This window comes from Tiliqua scincoides, chromosome 9 (genome assembly GCF_035046505.1).
Source record: "Tiliqua scincoides isolate rTilSci1 chromosome 9, rTilSci1.hap2, whole genome shotgun sequence".
NCBI lineage: Eukaryota > Metazoa > Chordata > Lepidosauria > Squamata > Scincidae > Tiliqua > Tiliqua scincoides.
Window position 1 is genome coordinate 30229020 of NC_089829.1, and position 18584 is coordinate 30247603.

At 43.1% G+C, this 18584-nt stretch overlaps 1 protein-coding gene across 1 annotated transcript in view; it reads left to right on the forward strand.

The window, feature by feature from the left end:
- Positions 1-16403, forward strand: part of TOX3 (TOX high mobility group box family member 3) — a 115211-nt gene extending 98808 nt beyond the window's left edge. The window contains exons 4-7 of the mRNA XM_066637344.1: positions 8507-8776; positions 11074-11301; positions 12802-12882; positions 13990-16403. Of these exons, the coding sequence (XP_066493441.1) occupies positions 8507-8776; positions 11074-11301; positions 12802-12882; positions 13990-14730 (1320 nt within the window). The 3' untranslated portion in view covers positions 14731-16403. The remainder of the gene's footprint in view (positions 1-8506; positions 8777-11073; positions 11302-12801; positions 12883-13989) is intronic.
- Positions 16404-18584: the final 2181 nt, after the last annotated feature.

Sequence of the window (18584 nt, forward strand, 5' to 3'; positions counted from 1 at the left end):
AGTGCATGACTTTATGGACAAGACTAAGATGATTGCTTTTCCTACTCTTGGTTATTTCAATCTAAGCCAGCATCACTGTGCATGGTTTGAAATCTTGAGACGCCTCTGACTGTTACAACACAGATTGACTGAGATAATTAAATGAAGAAAATTAGTGACAACCTCAGAAGGCGGGTCTACCTGGGTATATGCTGAAATAGTGAAGAACAGTTCTACAACTGATCTATCTTCCTGACTGCACTCTGTGTCTTTTAGAGCGACAGGTCCCTGTGGCTGATAACAAATCTGTTTTATATAACATGCGCTGTGTGGGCAACTATCATGCCTCCTAAAACAATTGATCTACAATATTTTTCATTAAAAGGGTGGTGCAGCCTCTTTGAGGTTACCTGCAAAAGCCCTGACAGTGACATGGCAGGTCTTTGGAGATGTTGGCTTGCTTCTATCCTGATGGCACAAGTGGAATCCAAAGGATGGATAGCTACCAAGGTTTTTGAGGTTGGCCTGGTTGGAGGAATTTGCTGGATGCCTGTATATTGTTTCCCTAAATTGTCCTAGCTCTGAAAAGCTTTGTATGAGTAGATGTTGCTCTTTTAACAGAATGGTGGGTGGAAGTTTAACTGACTAGTAATTTCTGAGTGGAAGCCCTCAAAGTATGAAATATAAGTTGGAAAATAGACAAGCTATTTCAATTGCTGCAGTTCTCTGAGGTTACTCTCATTTCTGCCACCCATGTATTATGCAGCAATTTCAGTCTTCAGTCTTCAGTACCATATAGCTTTTTTTTTTCCTGAGGAGGGAAAAAAAAAAAAAAAGCATTGACCCTTAGATATGCACACATGGAGAGCCATTCCCAAAATATCATGCTGACATTTGGAGAGGTGAAAGCCTTGTAGGCAATTTTATTCAGGGCCAAATATTGGTTTGCCCCATTCAGAGGTGCATTTGAAAGGGTCAAGGGAAAGCAATTGCTGATTTCTTCACAACTGGAGAAGCACACAAGGGTTGAAACATTCTTAGAACTTCGAGATGGCATGCTAAGATGGTAGGCATTGAGGTCAGAGAGGCTTATCCAGGTTGGTTTCAGATTAATATACATGTATGTGCTTTTTGTTTTCTTTCTGTGACAGCCCAGCTAAATTCAACCAAATCCTATTATTGGCTTTTGCCAGATATTTGTGTATATCCAGGCATCTGTCTAAGTAGTAACCTGGGCTAGAAAACAAAGCAAATTTATTCAAAGTGAATCCACACAGTTCCAGAAATGTGGTAAATGTGGCATTAAAGAAATGAACTCATAGCTCATGAATTTGATTATGTTTCCTTTCTTTTCTAGTGTGCCTGATTGCCCCAAATCACAATTCTCTGATTTTTTTTTAATCAAAAAGAGGCCTTATGCATGGTAGGCTGCTCTGAGCCAATGGGATAGAGCAGGATATACATCAAATAGCTACTTTTAAAATTGTTGGTTCAGGCAGCTTTGCAGTAATAGGAGCAAAATTTCAGATATTATTAATCTAGCATCAGCTTTCTTTTAATGCCCCTAGTTCTTGCATAGAGCAGAGAAAAATACTTCAGAGTTATAGGTGACAGGTTCGGTTATTCAGAGAAGTTCACAGCTCAGTGACAGAGCATGTGTTTTGTATGCCCAAGGTCCCAGGTTCAAGCCTTCATACCTGCAGATTAAAAAAGATTTTAGATGGCAGGTCAGGAAGAAACCTTTGCCTGAGACCTTGGAGAATGGCTGTCAGTCAGCAGAGACAGTGCCAGGCAGCACAAACCTAATTCAGTGGTTCTCACACATTTAGCACCGGGACCCACTTTTCAGAATAAGAATCTGTCAGGACCCACCGGAAGTGATGTCATGACTGGAAGTGACATCATCAAGCAGGAACATTTCTAACAATCCTAGGCTGCAACCCTGCCCACACTTACCCAGGAATAAGTCCCATTGACTATCATTGTTAAAAGAATATACATAGTAGCTTGTTAAAGGAAAAGTCTGTAACATTTCCCCAAATGTAGCCGCATGCTATGGTAGCATCGTCTAATATATTAAAAATAAAATATTGAAATGAATGGGGACCCACCTGAAATGGGCTCGCGACCCACCTAGTGGGTCCCGACCTATGGTTTGAGAATCACTGCTCTAATTCATTATAAGACAGCTTCATATGTTCAGGAAGCTGGATAATCTGGTAGCTTTCATCTCTGCTATCTTGATATCAACAGAGTTCCAGTGATTCAGTAGCCTCAATCTTTACACATTTAATAAAATGAAGAAAAAAGTCTGGGAAATCTTATGTTGGATATTTAGCACTGGCTGGCTTTATCAAGTCCCATAACATTGCTATGGTAAAATTTGCTATGTTGGCATTTGAGCTCCAAGAGGGACTAAAATTCTGAATCTGTTCGATCTGGGTAAGTTCAAGGCCCCAAGCAAGACAATACTGGATGATTTATACCACCAAAAATGTAGCTCTTCTTCCCCTTCCATCCAGTAATATCTAACAAAGCAAAACACCAACAGAAGCCAATGAAGTGGAGAAGTCTGGGGAAACAGAATGGAATTAAATCCTTTCATACATTTTATATTTGGTGTTTCCAGAGCAAGTAGAGGACTTCGCTCTCTCTCCTAGAAACTTATTTGGCTACACTTGAAGATTCTCAGAAGTTTCTTCTTGGGTGGAACCCCGCATTTGCTTTGAATTCCACCTTGTGCAACATTTTGGTGCCAGCAGGTCTTGTGTGAGTCCCATAATCTCACAGGGTGATTATGAGCATTAAAAATAAAGACTATGTAAGCTCTTCTAAGTTCCTTGGGAAAAGCACACATAACAGATAACATAAAAACAGAACTGTGGGAAAATAGCATGAGCATAACATACATCAAGAATATTGTTAGAAAAACATATCAAGAATATTGTTAGAATGGCATCACAAGCAAATTCAATTATTCAGATATAGAGATACCTGTCGAAGTCAGTAGCCAAAAATACTGTTGGGTGTAATGCAGGGTTTCTCAACCTGTGGGCCACAACCCAGTGTCCCATGGGTTCGGGCTTGGGCCCTCCTGCCCATCCTTGCATCTGGTTGACTCCAAATTAGAGCCCTCCAGATGCAGTTGGAGGCTGCAGCGGACCACCTCAGGCCTCCACAAACAGACAGAAATTCACTTCCAGTTTACTTCTAGCTTTGTGAAACCAAGAAGCCTGCGGAAGCCCAGTATCAGAGAGGGAGTTGGGTCACAGTGCTCTCTGCACCGGAACAGGTGGGTTGCAGCCGGGGGAAGTTTACCTTGATCTAACCCTGATCTAACGCATCCAGGCTGTGTGTTAACAGTACAATCTGATGTGTATCTACTCAGAAAGTCCCACTGTTTTCACTGGGGTTTACTCTCAGGAAAATGCATATAAGATTGCAGCTTAAATTTTCCGTTCTTGGAAAATGAAAAGAAGGGGAAAATGAGCCATGGGTGAGGGGGGAACCACCACTCTGCAACCATTTCTCAAAAATGCAGTGGTTGAGAATTCATAGTCTTTCATGTGAAATTGGATGCTGGGTCTATGTAAATAGGGAGAATTTAGCATCAAGGTTGAATCACAATGACAAGACTTATAGTAAACCATTGGTCCATCCGTATCTTCATATGCTGCTTTATTCGGATAAGGTGTATGGAAAATGTATTTTATGTTTAAAGAGTGATCTTTTATATGTAGGAAACCACCTAGACACAGTTTTCTGCAAGCTTTGCAAAAAATAAAATAGCAGTTCTCTTCATGGTCCTCTTACCTTTAAAAAGTATATATATCAAAAATTATTTCCTGAAGCATTGAAGCTGTGTCTAAAGCAAAGGACTCTGCCTTAATATGCGGAAAGTGATATCCTTAAAAAATGCTCCGAATGACTCTCAGATACCACTGCCAATACTAGATCAGTGTTCCCTTACACTAAATAGGGTAAAACAGATAGAAAAGACTGCCTTCAAGGAAACAGGCTGCTTTAGCCAATGGGTGTATTTCATACAGTTCGGTGTCAATAAGAAAGCTCTAAAATAGATCACATGGAAGACTTGAAGTCAAGTACAAGAAGTCCTCACTTAAAGTTGTTTCATCCAACATGGTTTTGTTTTAAAGCGGTCAGAATGCAAGGCATTCTGGGGTTAACAATGTTTTAGAACATTATAGGAAAGGGCTCAGTGAGCGCACCACTTGAGCAAGTGTTACTGAACCTGCCTATGGGAAGGTTGGTTTCATTATAAGTTATTTTGCTTAAAGTTGCAGCTTCCAAGATCCTACTGGCAACTTTAAGTGAGTTGCTTATGGAATAGCTGTAGCCCTATTCCATTGTCGCTGCCCAGCAACTGGTATTCTTGGATGTACTTCCTATGAACATGGAGATTCCAGTTAAACATCATGACTAATGGCTAGTGATAGACCTATTGTCCTCCCCATGACTTAGCTTAATCCCCTTTAAAATCCATCTAAGCAGCACAACAGTATTTTAACTGTGCAATTCAGAAATCCACTTACCAGCTCTCCAGGTATGAATGTTCTCCAGTTCTCTGGTAAGCAGGACACCACTCAGAGCCACATATAACCCCTCCTCCACACAGATTGTTTTCACTGCCATTTTTGAGATGGAGGTCCTTCTGAGCAGCTTCCACTTTTCTTAATGTCTCCATATCCTAGCACAAATGAGGAAGATCCTTTTTCTTTTCCAAGCCTTCTGAGCACAATGGAGGGCGGGAAAAGAAAGGAGATGGGTGATAACCACAATTAATGTCTGGCTGGTAAGCCAACATGTGTAGATCGCTGGCAAATTCCATAACTTGATTACTTGTTTTGTTTTGAAATGTTTTATTTCGTGCGTTTCAAACTCTACTGTCATTCACTGGATGACTCAAAGTTCTGCTCTTATGAGAGAGGCAGAAAAAACCCTTTTTACCTGCTGTACATTCTGCAAATCCAGGTCAGCAACTGATTTGATGGGTAGCATTTTTAGTAGGTAAGGCTGGACACTGCATTGTTTTGTCTCAGGATGTAAAAATGTTCATTTGTTCCACCTGTGTTTAAACTTGTTTGCGCAAAACAATTTCTATGCATTTGTTGCAAAACAGGCAATGTTATCTATGCAAAGGATCCTCACTGCAAGATGTATGGATTAATGTATCTTTGTATAAAACATTTTTTTTTAACTTGCCATGGACTAGTCCCTGGTTGTGCTGTTAAACTTTCTATTTCTGTGAATGGGAAACCTTCATTATGCAATGAGAAACAATTGTGTACGTCGGACTGACAGATTTCTGTAATTTGTGTGCTTTGTTACTCTTGGGTAAAATATTAAGGAATGTTTTTGGAACAATTGTGTTCTTTTTAGTGTGTTTGGATTTTTGTTTTGAATGAGCACTGGAAGGAGAATTGAGAGTCAGAGAACAGTAATTGGTAATACACAAGTAGCAAGTAGTAGATAGACTGGAGAGTATAGAGATGGGCTTGAACCTTCTGAGAAGTATCAAGTTTTAAAATAAAGCACTTAATCATTCCTGTTAATGTCACTCATGCCCCTTCTAGTTGCTCAGCATTTCTTTTCAAGTGTTTCTTAAGTAGTATGAATACCCAAATACTCTTTTTGGGTTCTCACTGGTGATGACACATTTATAGAAAAGATTTATACCCTACCCTTCTCCCCAATAACGGGGCATCCTGCACATTGTAACTATTAACCAATTGAAGGGCATTGGTTACTAGAGGTGTGTGGCAAGCTAGGTTCTTCTAATCTTTTATCTTATTTGATGGTTTTCTGTTTCCAGGAACTGAACATAGAGAAGTACAGGCTGGCCCTTGGTATCCATGGGGGATCTGCTGCTGGACTCCCTCTCCATGGATACCAAAACTCATGGATAATAGAATATGTGGGTGGGGGGCATCAGATGCGAGAGAACCCATAGACATTATATATCTGGACTTTCAGAAGGCGTTCGTCACGGTCCCTCACCAAAGGTTACTGAAAAAACTCCACAGTCAGGGAATTAGAGGACAGGTTCTCTCATGGATTGAGAACTGGTTGAAGACCAGGAAACAGAGAGTGGGTGTCAACGGGCAATTTTCACAATGGAGAGAGGTGAAAAGTGGTGTGCCCCAAGGATCTGTCCTGGGACTGGTGCTCTTCAACCTCTTCATAAATGACCTGGAGACGGGGTTGAGCAGTGAGGTGGCAAAGTTTGCAGATGACACCAAACTTTTCTGAGTGGTGAAGACCAGAAGTAATTGTGAGGAGCTCCAGAAGGATCTCTCCAGACTGGCAGAATGGGCAGCAAAATGGCAGATGCGTTTCAATGTAAGTAAGTGTAAGATCATGCACATTGGGGCAAAAAATCAAAACTTCACATTTAGGCTGATGGGTTCTGAGCTGTCTGTGACAGATCAGGAGAGAGATCTTGGGGTAGTGGTGGACAGGTCGATGAAAGTGTCGACCCAATGTGCGGCGGCAGTAAAGAATACCAATTCTATGCTTGGGATCATTAGAAAAGGTATTGAGAACAAAACAGCTAATATTATAATGCCGTTGTACAAATCTATGATAAGCCCATACCTGGAGTATTGTGTCCAGTTCTGGTCGCTGCATCACAAAAAAGACATAGTGGAAATGGAAAAGGTGCAAAAGAGAGCGACTAAGATGATTACTGGGCCGGGGCACCTTCCTTATGAGGAAAGGCTACGGCGTTTGGGCCTCTTTAGCCTAGAAAAGAGACGCCTGAGGGGGGACATGATTGAGACATACAAAACTATGCAGGGGATGGACAGAGTGGATAGAGAGATGCTCTTTGTTGTTGGCAACCTTCAGCCTCGAGAGACTATGGTATCGCGCTCTGAAAGGTGGTTTTGGAACATCGTCTAGTGTGGCTGAAAACGCCAATTCAGGAGTGACAATCCCTTCCACAACGGGAGCAAGTGCAGTCTGTCCCTGGTCTGTCTCCCTGGCTATGGGCCTTCCTTCTTTGCCTCTTAGCCTCAGACTGTTGGCCAAGTGTCTCTTCAAACTGGGAAAGGCCATGCTGCACAGCCTGCCTCCAAGCGGGCTGCTCAGAGGCCAGGGTTTCCCACTTGTTGAGGTCCACTCCTAAGGCCTTCAGATCCCTCTTGCAGATGTCCTTGTATCGCAGCTGTGGTCTACCTGTAGGGCGCTTTCCTTGCACGAGTTCTCCATAGAGGAGATCCTTTGGGATCCGGCCATCATCCATTCTCACAACATGACCGAGCCAACGCAGGCGTCTCTGTTTCAGCAGTGCATACGTGCTAGGGATTCCAGCACGTTCCAGGACTGTGTTGTTAGGAACTTTGTCCTGCCAGGTGATGCCGAGGATGCGTCGGAGGCAGCGCATGTGGAAAGCGTTCAGTTTCCTCTCCTGTTGTGAGCGAAGAGTCCATGACTCGCTGCAGTACAGAAGTGTACTCAGGACGCAAGCTCTGTAGACCTGGATCTTGGTATGTTCCGTCAGCTTCTTGTTGGACCAGACTCTCTTTGTGAGTCTGGAAAACGTGGTATCTGCTTTACCGATGGGTTTGTTTAGTTCGGTATCGAGGGAAAGAGTGTCAGAGATCGTTGAGCCAAGGTACACAAAGTCATGGACAACCTCCAGTTCATGCGCAGAGATTGTAATGCAGGGAGGTGAGTCCACATCCTGAACCATGACCTGTGTTTTCTTCAGGCTGATTGTCAGTCCAAAAGAGATGCTCTTTACACTCTCACATAACACCAGAACCAGGGGACATCCACTAAAATTGAGGGTTGGGAGAGTTAGAACAGACAAAATAAAATATTTCTTTACTCAGCGTGTGGTTGGTCTGTGGAACTCCTTGCCACAGGATGTGGTGATGGCAACTGGCCTGGATGCCTTTAAAAGGGGATTGGACAAGTTTTTGGAGGAAAAATCCATTATGGGTTACAAGCCATGATGTGTATGTGCAACCTCCTGATTTTAGAAATGGGCTGTCAGAATGCCAGATGCAAGGGAGGGCAACAGGATGAGGTCTCTTGTTATCTGGTGTGCTCCCTGGAGCATTTGGTGGGCTGCTGTGAGATACAGGAAGCTGGACTAGATGGGTTTATGGCCTGATGCAGTGGGGCTGTTCTTATGTTCTTAACCAGAAGTGCCTTATGGTCAAGTCAGGGAGGTCGGGTGAGGCCCTCCAGCCTGGGTCTGGCACCTGTACTTGAGTCAGATCCATGGGTGCTGATCAGCAAATAAAGAGGCCCCACCTGTTTTGAAAAAGAAATCTCCCATTAAGTGACCATTTGCTGCAAGTTAGACCAAACTCAAGGTGCTGCTTCTGGTTAAGAAGGAGATGTAAATTTTGACTCTTTCAAAATACTGCCTGTGATGGTTTAGTAGAGAATCAGCTCGCTGTGTCTTTTCAATTAGACTATATAAAATACTTGTAGTAGTGCCTGATTTGATCATTCTGGTACCTTAATAACCTTTTTTCTTCCTTATGCTTTTCAGGATCATAGCCATACAGATGTGTCTCAGTATCGCCAGGACCACTCTTTGATTATGAGATCTATTGTCCATATGACAGATGCTGTTCGTTCAGGAATTATGCCTCCTAATCAACTGACCACCATTAACCAATCCCAGCTGAGTGCCCAGCTGGGGCTGAATTTGGGAGGTGCCAACTTGCCACACACCTCCCCATCCCCTCCTGCTAGCAAATCGGCCACTCCTTCCCCATCAAGTTCTATCAATGAAGAAGATGCAGATGATTCAAGCAGAGTAAGTTATAACCTGCGCTGGAAGAAAATGCTCTCTCTGTGCAATGTAACTGCATGGGCTAGGCTTTGTGTGCGGAAGGTCCCAGGTTAAATCTCTGGCACTTCGAGTTAAAAAGGACGAGGTAGCAGGTCTTGAGAACTGGTCTGGAGAACTGCTCCCCTTCAAAGTAAATACTGAGCTAGATAAACCAGTGGCTTGATTCAATATGATAGCTGCCTGTCTTCATATAGTAATAGAGGATTTAAATATGGCTGCAGAACATCTTGATTCAGTTGTACAATACTTGTCAGAAGTATACATTGCTGCTGTTCTGTGGCTTTTGAAAAGAACAATACTAGCATAAGAGTCTAGAAGACTACTTCCGTATTTTATCGATGCTGTCATTCCCTTGGCCGACCTTCTTGCAACAGTGTTGATGTTCTGACATTCTTTGCTGATATGTGCCTGCATTTGTGTGCATGTGTGTTTAAATCTGTACATTTGGCTAGATATGAAAAACAACCTCTTCGTGGGAGGTCTAGGGTGTGCTCTCAGCTTAATTTTCATCTGGTATTAAATGGTCATGGACAGAAAAGAAAGCCCTCTGAGAAAAAGATATCTGAACAATATCAATCCGATTTACAGAACAGTCCTATGCATATTTACTGAGGAGTAAGCCCAATTGAGCTCAATGGAACTTACTCCCAGGTAAGTGTGTATTGGATTGCACCATTAAGGATGTAAACAAATAGTGGGCATTTAGTGGGTAGATTTTATATATGTATTCCTGGTATGGCAGAGTTTGTAGTTACAGTTGGGCCTCTGTATCCATGAGGGATCTGTTCCTGGACCCCCCCCCCTATCCCTGAGGATACGGAAACCTATGGATAAGCAAATCCGTGGGTCCAGTTCAGTATACCTGCAGACACCAGAGCCATTCTCCATCTGCATCCAGAGGTGTTCTGAAGCTCACAGAGGCTGTGCGCAGCCTCTTTGGGTGTCAGAAAGCTTCCCAGATGCACCTAAAGAACACCTCTGGTCGCATACGGGAGCTCAGGTCCAGCCCTCCACTGCGGTTTCAGAACTCACGGTGAGTTAAATCTGTGGGCTCCGAATCCGTGGATAATTAGACCAGAACACAGGATTAAAGCAGGTTGTAGAATGCTCAGTAAAGAGACTGGCTGTGCAGGGTTTTGTATATGCACAGTTCCTCATGAAAACCATGGGAGCTACACATGTGGAAGGCCTGGAATTAATCAAGTGGATCCATCAAGTGCCCTTTCCACCAGAACTCTGCCTACAGGCTATGGAGGGCAGCTGTGGAAAGATCCATTGAAGATCAGTAGTGATTGAAGAATGACTCTATTAAATGTCCTGTGACCTGGAAAACGGAACAAAGCCATCGTAAGCAGCCCAAACAAAAGGCTGAAAGGAGAACCATGAGTTGCTTCCACCTCCTTTTATACAGAGTATCTTATTTCTGTAACTCATCTTATATGGCAATGACTCTTATATGGAACTATGGGGACCTTTTGCTAAGTTCAGGCTGGACTAGCTACAGGACAGCTTAGGGTGAAACAGACCAGTAGGTGGGTCATGAACAAATGTTAAATTCATTTGAAAGGCCTCTGGGAGAGGGAGGTGGACCAGATTGGCTATTCAACCCATTGCCCAGCTACCAGTTCTGTAAGACTTTTCTGAGTGGCTTTGAGGGCCCACAGCCTTTCTACAAAGTTGTAAGTTGACACAATGGCTTCAAATACTAATTGATATTGTCTTTAAAGGTGTGTGTATGAGGCTCTGTTTCTTCTATATCCCTATGTGGGCAGGCTCTTTTATGTTTTCTTGTATAGCGCTGAGACATTTGCCTTAATTTTTTGTTTCAATAGTGCACTTCTTTTTTTAGTTGTGTTTTATGTTGTATTGATTTGAGTGTATGTTAATTAAATATGAAGGCAATTTGAGTATTTAAATGCAAAACAGAGTGAAAAAATATTTGTAACAAACAATGAAATAATACCTTTTAAAAATAATTTTTTCATTTAATATGAAAGTTCCTAATTCTTTTGGTCAGAAATATGTGCTTTGTTGCATGATGTTATAGTTCTATTGACCTAGTATTTTTTGAGCACTTTCATCCATCTTATTCTGCCTTGGGTTCCTTTGGCATATACCCTTTTATTTTTGGGGTGAGGGGCGAGGGGGGGGAGGTGGTTAGCAGTGTACAAATAATCTTAGATGTGCATAATCAACATACAACTCACATTGCATACTGGAGGTAAAATCCTGACTGCGTTCCTGTCATTGCTCCTTATTAGACTTCTGGAGAAAAGAGAGCTGCCCCAGATTCTGGCAAGAAGCCCAAGACTCCAAAGAAGAAGAAAAAGAAAGATCCTAATGAACCTCAGAAGCCAGTATCAGCATATGCCCTGTTCTTTAGGGACACCCAAGCCGCAATTAAAGGCCAGAACCCCAACGCAACCTTTGGAGAGGTTTCAAAAATTGTAGCATCTATGTGGGACAGCTTAGGAGAAGAGCAAAAACAGGTAACCGAGGGACTTTGGAGTCTGGGGGAGACAGGGGTGATGCAGTAATGAATGGGAACAATGCCAGAGATTACAGTCCATCTAATTAAACACCAGCAGCCTGATCCTTTGGTTCCATTAATTAGATCTGCAGCATGGATGGGAGAGCAGCTATGCTGTCGATCATTCCATCTGAGAAGCTAGCTTCATACTTGCCTATCATGGTTTCCAAATGCCAGCACTGGGCTACAATCCTATGCATGCTTACTCCGGATTAAGCCTCATTAGAAACAGTGATTCAGGCTGCAATCCGATATACACTTTCCTGGGAGTAAGCCACATTGAACACAATGGGACTTACTTCTGAGTAGACATGCATAGGCTTGTGCTGTTAGACTTGCTTCTAAATGAACAAGACTTAAGATTGATCTGTCAGTAGGGTTGCAAAATGTGATTGATTAGATTATTCCGTTAATAAACCTGTTATGTTTCCTGATTAATCAGGCAGTATTTTAAAATAAAAACAGGTGTTTCTGAAATCTGCAGACAGCAAACACCTTGACAGAAAACAAGGGATTCTCTCTTCTGTTAGGTGCAGGAGAGGGTATCTCTTGAAAGAGAATGTTTGATATGAAAAGTGTATGCATTATCTAAAGACAAAAGCAGTCTGTTTCAGATCATTTATAGATTGGTTTTGCTATGTAAACTACTGTGTGAACTACCTTTTGTTGAAAAGCTGTACATAAATATTCGTTTTTAAAAAACCTCTTGTTTTTACTCAACATATGTACTCAACATATATGCATATTTGTGCGTATTTAATGAATGTATTAAAACTCCAGGTGAACACACTATGTCTTGGAGAGAGAGAGAGAGAGAGAGAGAGAGAGAGAGAGAGAGAGAGAAGTGATTCTCATTACTGAGGCTTACAGCCCAATCCTATCTGGGCTGCCTGTGCCATGATACAGCGGCACTGAAACTGTATGCTTTGGGGCCAAGGAGGCTGCTGGGGTCTTCTTGGGGTCAGGGAACATCAGTTCCTTTACCCCATGTTGGGCCCTTGTAGCCCCAGTGGGTCTACTCAGCTCAATTCCTGGCACAGATTTGAGTAGCCCATGCAGGGCTTTCAGGAATGGGAGGGAAGGATAGGATATGGTAGTAGCCTTTGCTGACATCACCCCCCCCCCCGGGGCCTGAACCACCCTGGACCACCTCCCTACCCAGTTACCATAGTAACCCTGGACCAGTTACTATCTCTCAGCCTAACCAACCTCACAGGGTTACTGTGGGGAATAAAGTGGCAAGGGGGGGAGGGAGAGACAGATTTTTGTGCACTGTCTTGAATTCCTTGGAGGGAGAGAATAAAACTGTAACCAACTCTACTCTGGGAGTCCAAAATTAACATTGTCTTTTGACTTCCCCACTTTTTACGAGACCACCCCGTCCCTCTTCAGGCAAGAACAGCTTTCCGGTGTGAAGTTTATATGCTGCAAGTGGTGTTAATTGTAATGTCTTTAACAGGTATATAAAAGGAAAACCGAAGCTGCCAAGAAAGAGTACCTTAAGGCACTTGCTGCCTACAGAGCAAGTTTGGTTTCCAAGGTGAGCTCAGTTCTGACTTCAATCAGACACACAGGAGAAGTGCTTTCAATGTGGATTTTGTCACCATATTAAAAATGCATCAGTAGAAGATCTCAGAAGGTGTTTTATCTGGTATCCAAAGTGGTGTCGGCATCAAATTAATCTGCATTTGGATCTTTTGTGACAGAGTGTTTCATGAGTGCTAAAGATCAAAGAATAACAGTGTGTATTGTTTGTTTATTATACTGAACAAAAAACAAGTGAAAATTCTCGGACAGCAAAAATGGAGGAAACAATTTCACATGCCAGGTTCTCTGTCTTGTCTACATACACACATTCATATCTCTCTAGGTGCCTTGCTTGAATGCTTGGATGTTCCTTGATTAGGATGAGTTAACTGAGATGATACGAGCAGGACTTGCCTGATTTGTTCAGTGCTACAAACTGGCAATTTCTGAAGGCGTCTTGCGGGTCACTGTAGAAAACAGGAATTGGATGAGATGCTGGGGATGGATAGAGTGATGCTCTTTTCCCTCTCACACAACACCAGAACCAGGGGACATGCACTAAAATTCAGTGTTGGGAAAGTTAGGACAGACAAAAGAAAATATTTCTTTACCCAGCATGTTATTAGTCTGTGCAATTCCTTGCCTTAGGATGTGGAAATGATGTCTGGCCTAGATGCCATTAAAAGGGGATTGGAGGAGTGTCTGGAAGATAAGTCCAACACAGGCATGATGGGTATGTGCTACCTCCTGGTTTTGGAAGTAGGCTGTCTCAGAATGCCAGGTGCAAGGGAGTGGCAACAGGATGCAGGTCTCTTGTTGTCTTGTGTGCTCCCTTGAGGCATCTGGTGGGCCACCGTGAGATACAGGAAGCTGTACAAGATGGACCCTTGGCCTGGTCCAGCAGGGCTCTTCTTATGTTCAAGTGACAAGGGAGGACACCAGGATGCTGGTCTCTTGTTGTCTTGTGTGCTACCTTGAGGCATCTGGTGGGCCACTGTGAGATACAGGAAGCCGCGGACACCGGGGGGGGGGGAATACCTGTATTCATATGTCTAAAACAGTGACTGTGTCCTTGTATCAGCTAATATGAAGCTCTTGAATGTCTCTCTATTCAATGCAGGCTGCTGCCGAGTCGGCCGAAGCCCAAACCATCCGTACTGTTCAGCAGACGTTGGCGTCCACCAATTTGTCATCCTCCCTTCTGGTGAACGGTCCTCTTTCCCAGCACTCAGTAGTGGCTCCGTCACCGCAGACTCTCCAGCAGTCCCTCCCAAGGGCGATCGCTCCCAAACCTTTGGCGATGAGGCTGCCCATGAACCAGATCGGCACTTCGGTCACAGTTGCACCCAACATGCCCACAAACAGTTCCACGCCATTGATAAGCTCCATGGGGTCCAACATGGTGGGTGCGTCAGCCTCGGCATCCTCTCAAGCCAGCCCTTCCTTGCAGAGCCAGCAGCACCAGTTGCAGCAGCAGCTGCAGCAGCTACAGCAGCAGCAGCAGATGCAGCAGCAGCAGCTCCACCAGCACCAGATGCACCAACAGATCCAGCAGCAGATGCAGCAGCAGCACTTCCAGCAACACATGCAGCAACACTTGCAGCAGCAGCACCTGCAACAGCAGCAGATGCAGCAGCAGCTCCAACACATGCAGCACCTGCAACAGCAGCAGATGCAGCAGCAGCTCCAACACATGCAGCACCAGTCGCAGCTTTCCCCGCAGCAACACTCCCCCGCGGCCTCACAGATAACCTCCCCACTGCCCGCCATTGGCAGCCCGCCACCAGCCACCCAACAGCACCAGCCCCAAATACAGACCCAGACGCAGACTCAGCTCTTGTCACAGGCCAGTATCTTCTGAAGACGACCCACATGCCTTCTTGCACAACCGCTTTGCACCTGTCCGCAAAGGCAAGAGGGACTCATGTACAGCAGAGAACTGACTATTGCTGGTGGCACTTATGCAGGGATGCATAGCAGATCACGGCAGGCTCTAAACTGTCTATTAGATAGGCAATAAAGAACTACAATGTAGCTGTGTATAATCTTTTAGCTGTCTATAAATAATTGGTTTCTCTTTCTGTTTGTTCTTCCTATTTTTTTTTTAAATAATGAGAAAGCTGTGCTCTTTTTTTCCACTTTTTTTTTAATTTATTTAGAGCTTTACCTACAATATGTGAATCAGATGGTTTTGGGGGTACCTGGGCATTAACACTGAAAACAAGAATGGCCTCTTCACCAAGAACGGCCAGATTAATAACTGTTCTTTCTTTTTTAAAATGAGTTGCAACATTTCAAAGCGGTTGCGGACCTATCATTGGGCTCTATGGGGAAAATGCCCTGGGCACAAGCCTCTAGGACCTTGCAGAAGCCTCTCTGAAGGTCTAGTCCTAACCAGCTTTCCAGCTCTGGTGCAGACACAGTGCAGCCCCAAGATAAGGGAACAAATGTTCCCATACCTTAAGGAGGCCTCTGTGCCTAACTCCCCACCACAGGATGTAGTGCATGCTCCATTGACATAGATTCACTGGCACTGGAAAATTGGATAGGATTGGGCCCTAAGGCTCCTGACGGAGTCGGAAACTGTGCTTCCGGTTTCCCGGAAGCACAGTTTATAGCATTGGGGAACCTCAGGGAGGCTTCCCCGACACAGCCCTGGGTTGTGCGAGGCTCCATGAGCCTCAGGTGGGGGGGCAGATTTTTGCGTGGCGGGGCAGCAACAGCCCACCTCTATCACAGACCTTTGCCCCGGGGCTCAGGGCTGGGGAGGTCGGCCGCTGTTTCAAAACCAGTTGGTTTTGGGGTGGGTTTTTTTTTTTTTGTTCATTTGAACTCATGAAATCCTTAAAAGCACAGTTGTAACTACCTGTAAAATGTTGATTGGATTCCATGCAATCTCACTCGTATGACATGAGTAGTTGACGGTGTTTTTCTCTGTCATGAATAAGATAATGTAAAAAAAAAAAAAATCACAGACTTTTTGCCAAAGCTCCTTTTATTTTGTAAATGTCTTCTGAAGAAGGGGATTAAAAAAAATATCCCTGCAAGTAAAAGTTTCTGAATGTCAAAGCCCATCTCATCGTTAAACTATAATTTCTCCAAATACGCCGGTACTTTGTGCTAAAGCATATTCTTACCCTGTTCTGTTTGTTCCAGTTCAAAACAAAATGTGAATATTCTATTCTGTGTTTGGGTAACAACTTTCAGATTTAATACACTGTATTTTTTAAAAAAGAAAAGAAAATGCACTTAAAATAAAACTGTTATTACAAAAACAAAAAAGGTGAGAAGGAAAAAAAGGTGAGATTTTTAAAATATGCTGTAATACCAGTAGACTATTTAAAAGGATTGTCACATCTGAAGAATCAATGTAAATATTTTCTTTTTAAAAGTTGTAAGTTTCTTTTTCCATATCATGTGTTGTAAAGGTTTCATAAATGAGGCTTTAATGTAAACACTGGTAACACGAACGATTCAATTGCTACATTGCTTATTGTGTTTTAAGCTGTTTTATACTTTTTTATGAGTTATGATAGCAGCAATTAAGTTGTTTGTATTTTGCTTATCTAAAACAAATGCTTTTATCTTGCTATAGAATAAACACATTTGAGTAAAAAAAAACAAAAAACCAAGGAGATATATGTACGTCCCCTTCCCCTCCGCAGTGCTGCACATGCTGTTTATATATGCTTTGGATGGGGTGTCTCTTTTCCTCAGCTAAAACCTCTCAAACCATCCTGCTATGCCTTTGTTCAGGGTTGAACTTCCTGCTAGGACAGAGCTAGGTTGCAAGTTGATACCCAACCAGGAGACCTGAGAACAAGAACAAAGTGGTGCATCTTGAAAAAGCAGGTTTCTTTTTCTGGGTTCAAAGCTGGAATCCTACAGTGTAAATTGCAAAGTCCACAATGACCATATAGCAGACAGCAAATGTGCAAGCAGGTGAAACAAGGTTGCAAATACACGTAGATGGCAAAGGTTGGGTGTGCCCTTCACACCTACAGAGGCTTCTCATTACCTAGGGTGGCAATTTGTGTACTAACTCTTGAGCAAACTTGGTCCTTCATCGTAGTTTTGATGCTTCTGGAATCAGGAGAAGGTGGTTCAGTAATTGATGTTGGAATAGGAGGTTAAGAAAAGCCTAGTAACCAGGGAAAAGACTCCTAATGATTGTGAACATGGAAGTTACGTTGAGTCAAGCCATTGGTCCATCTAGATCAATATCATCTACAATAGCTTGGGAAACAGCTCTCCAGTGTTTCAAACAAGGGTCTTTCTCAGGTCCACCCTGGAGTTGCTTGTGAATGAACCTGGGTCCTTCTGCATGCAAGGTTCAGTTCTACCACTGAGTTATTCTCTCTACAGTTGGATGGTTCAGAACTGGATGACATTATCAATAGCAATAGATCATAAATTTGGGGCACAGAGATGTTTCAGAGAGGAGGACATGAAAATAGGAGATATGAATGGATGTCTAATGGTAGATGTGTGTGAATGAAAAGGGGTTTCCACTGATACTTTGTGGACTTTGGGGCCAGGATGAACTAAGACCACCAAGGTTTAGAATTACTAAAGCTGCCTAGCATTACACACCATCTAGCACAGCTCCAGGTTAAAGTCCATTGATTGCAATGGAGAGTCAATATTAACTGTTTCTGTTGGTATGTTTGCATGTGCTATTTTGCGTCAGGACCCCTGGAGTCTTCTGGTTAGACAGAGCACATTGGGAGATAGTTGCATAGATGAAATCAGGACAATCTAAATAACATTGCCTCTTATATACTTAAGTGTGCCCTAACGCAAGGCAGTAAGTGAGATTCAGAGATGAAAGCAAAGAACTTCTATTTGGACATGAAGGACATGAAATATTGCTTACAAAAATTGAGAATTGGTAAAACATGACTTGTTTAAAGGGTCTGTCTGATAACGAGAGCATTGAATCAACTGTGGAATGACGAATAGTATATGTTACAATTTGCTACCATAGTGATACAAGAGAAAAAAAGGTAACTTCAGCTTAATTCAGTAATGGATAAATGGCATGAACATTGAGTGAGTTTTGCGCTGGGGGTACTTCTCCAAGGCAAGACATCTCCCATTGATAAGGCCTTGCAAGAGTAATGGTTTGTCACTCAGCGACCTTAACTGGATTCCAAGGCCAGAGATCACATACTCAACTTGCCTCTGTCTTGAGATTCTGCAAAAGTTTTCACCCTGTATGTTGGTCGCCATAAAAGCAACCCGTCACCCCAGTCCTCCTCTCCGAGAATAAAATAATGATGCCTGACATATCTGCCTTTGTCTCAAGGTAAAGCTTTTTATCACTTCCAACACCTATCGCTTAAGTTTGCTTCCCACCTAGACTTCTCCAGCCTTCGGAAGGTGCAGAGGCTGGCAGGATCGGTACAGCCACACTTCAAAGTGACTTCAAGTTTTTGAGAAAAAAAAATGATTGCACATAAAAATGTGTCTTGGAGTAGCAATCCAATCACAACCCTGAGCTCAGTTGTGACATTTACCCTATACTGTATACCTGGACATTTATCCTATATTTATCCTAGGTGAAAATGCCACATACATTTCTTGCATGTCAAGGGTGCATTTGTACATTTAAATGTACAGTGGGTTAGTGTACAGGGGTCTTAGCCTGAGAGAGGGTGGCAAGAGCTCAGAATCCTAAATGACTGACCTCAACTTTGCTCATGCCAACAGATT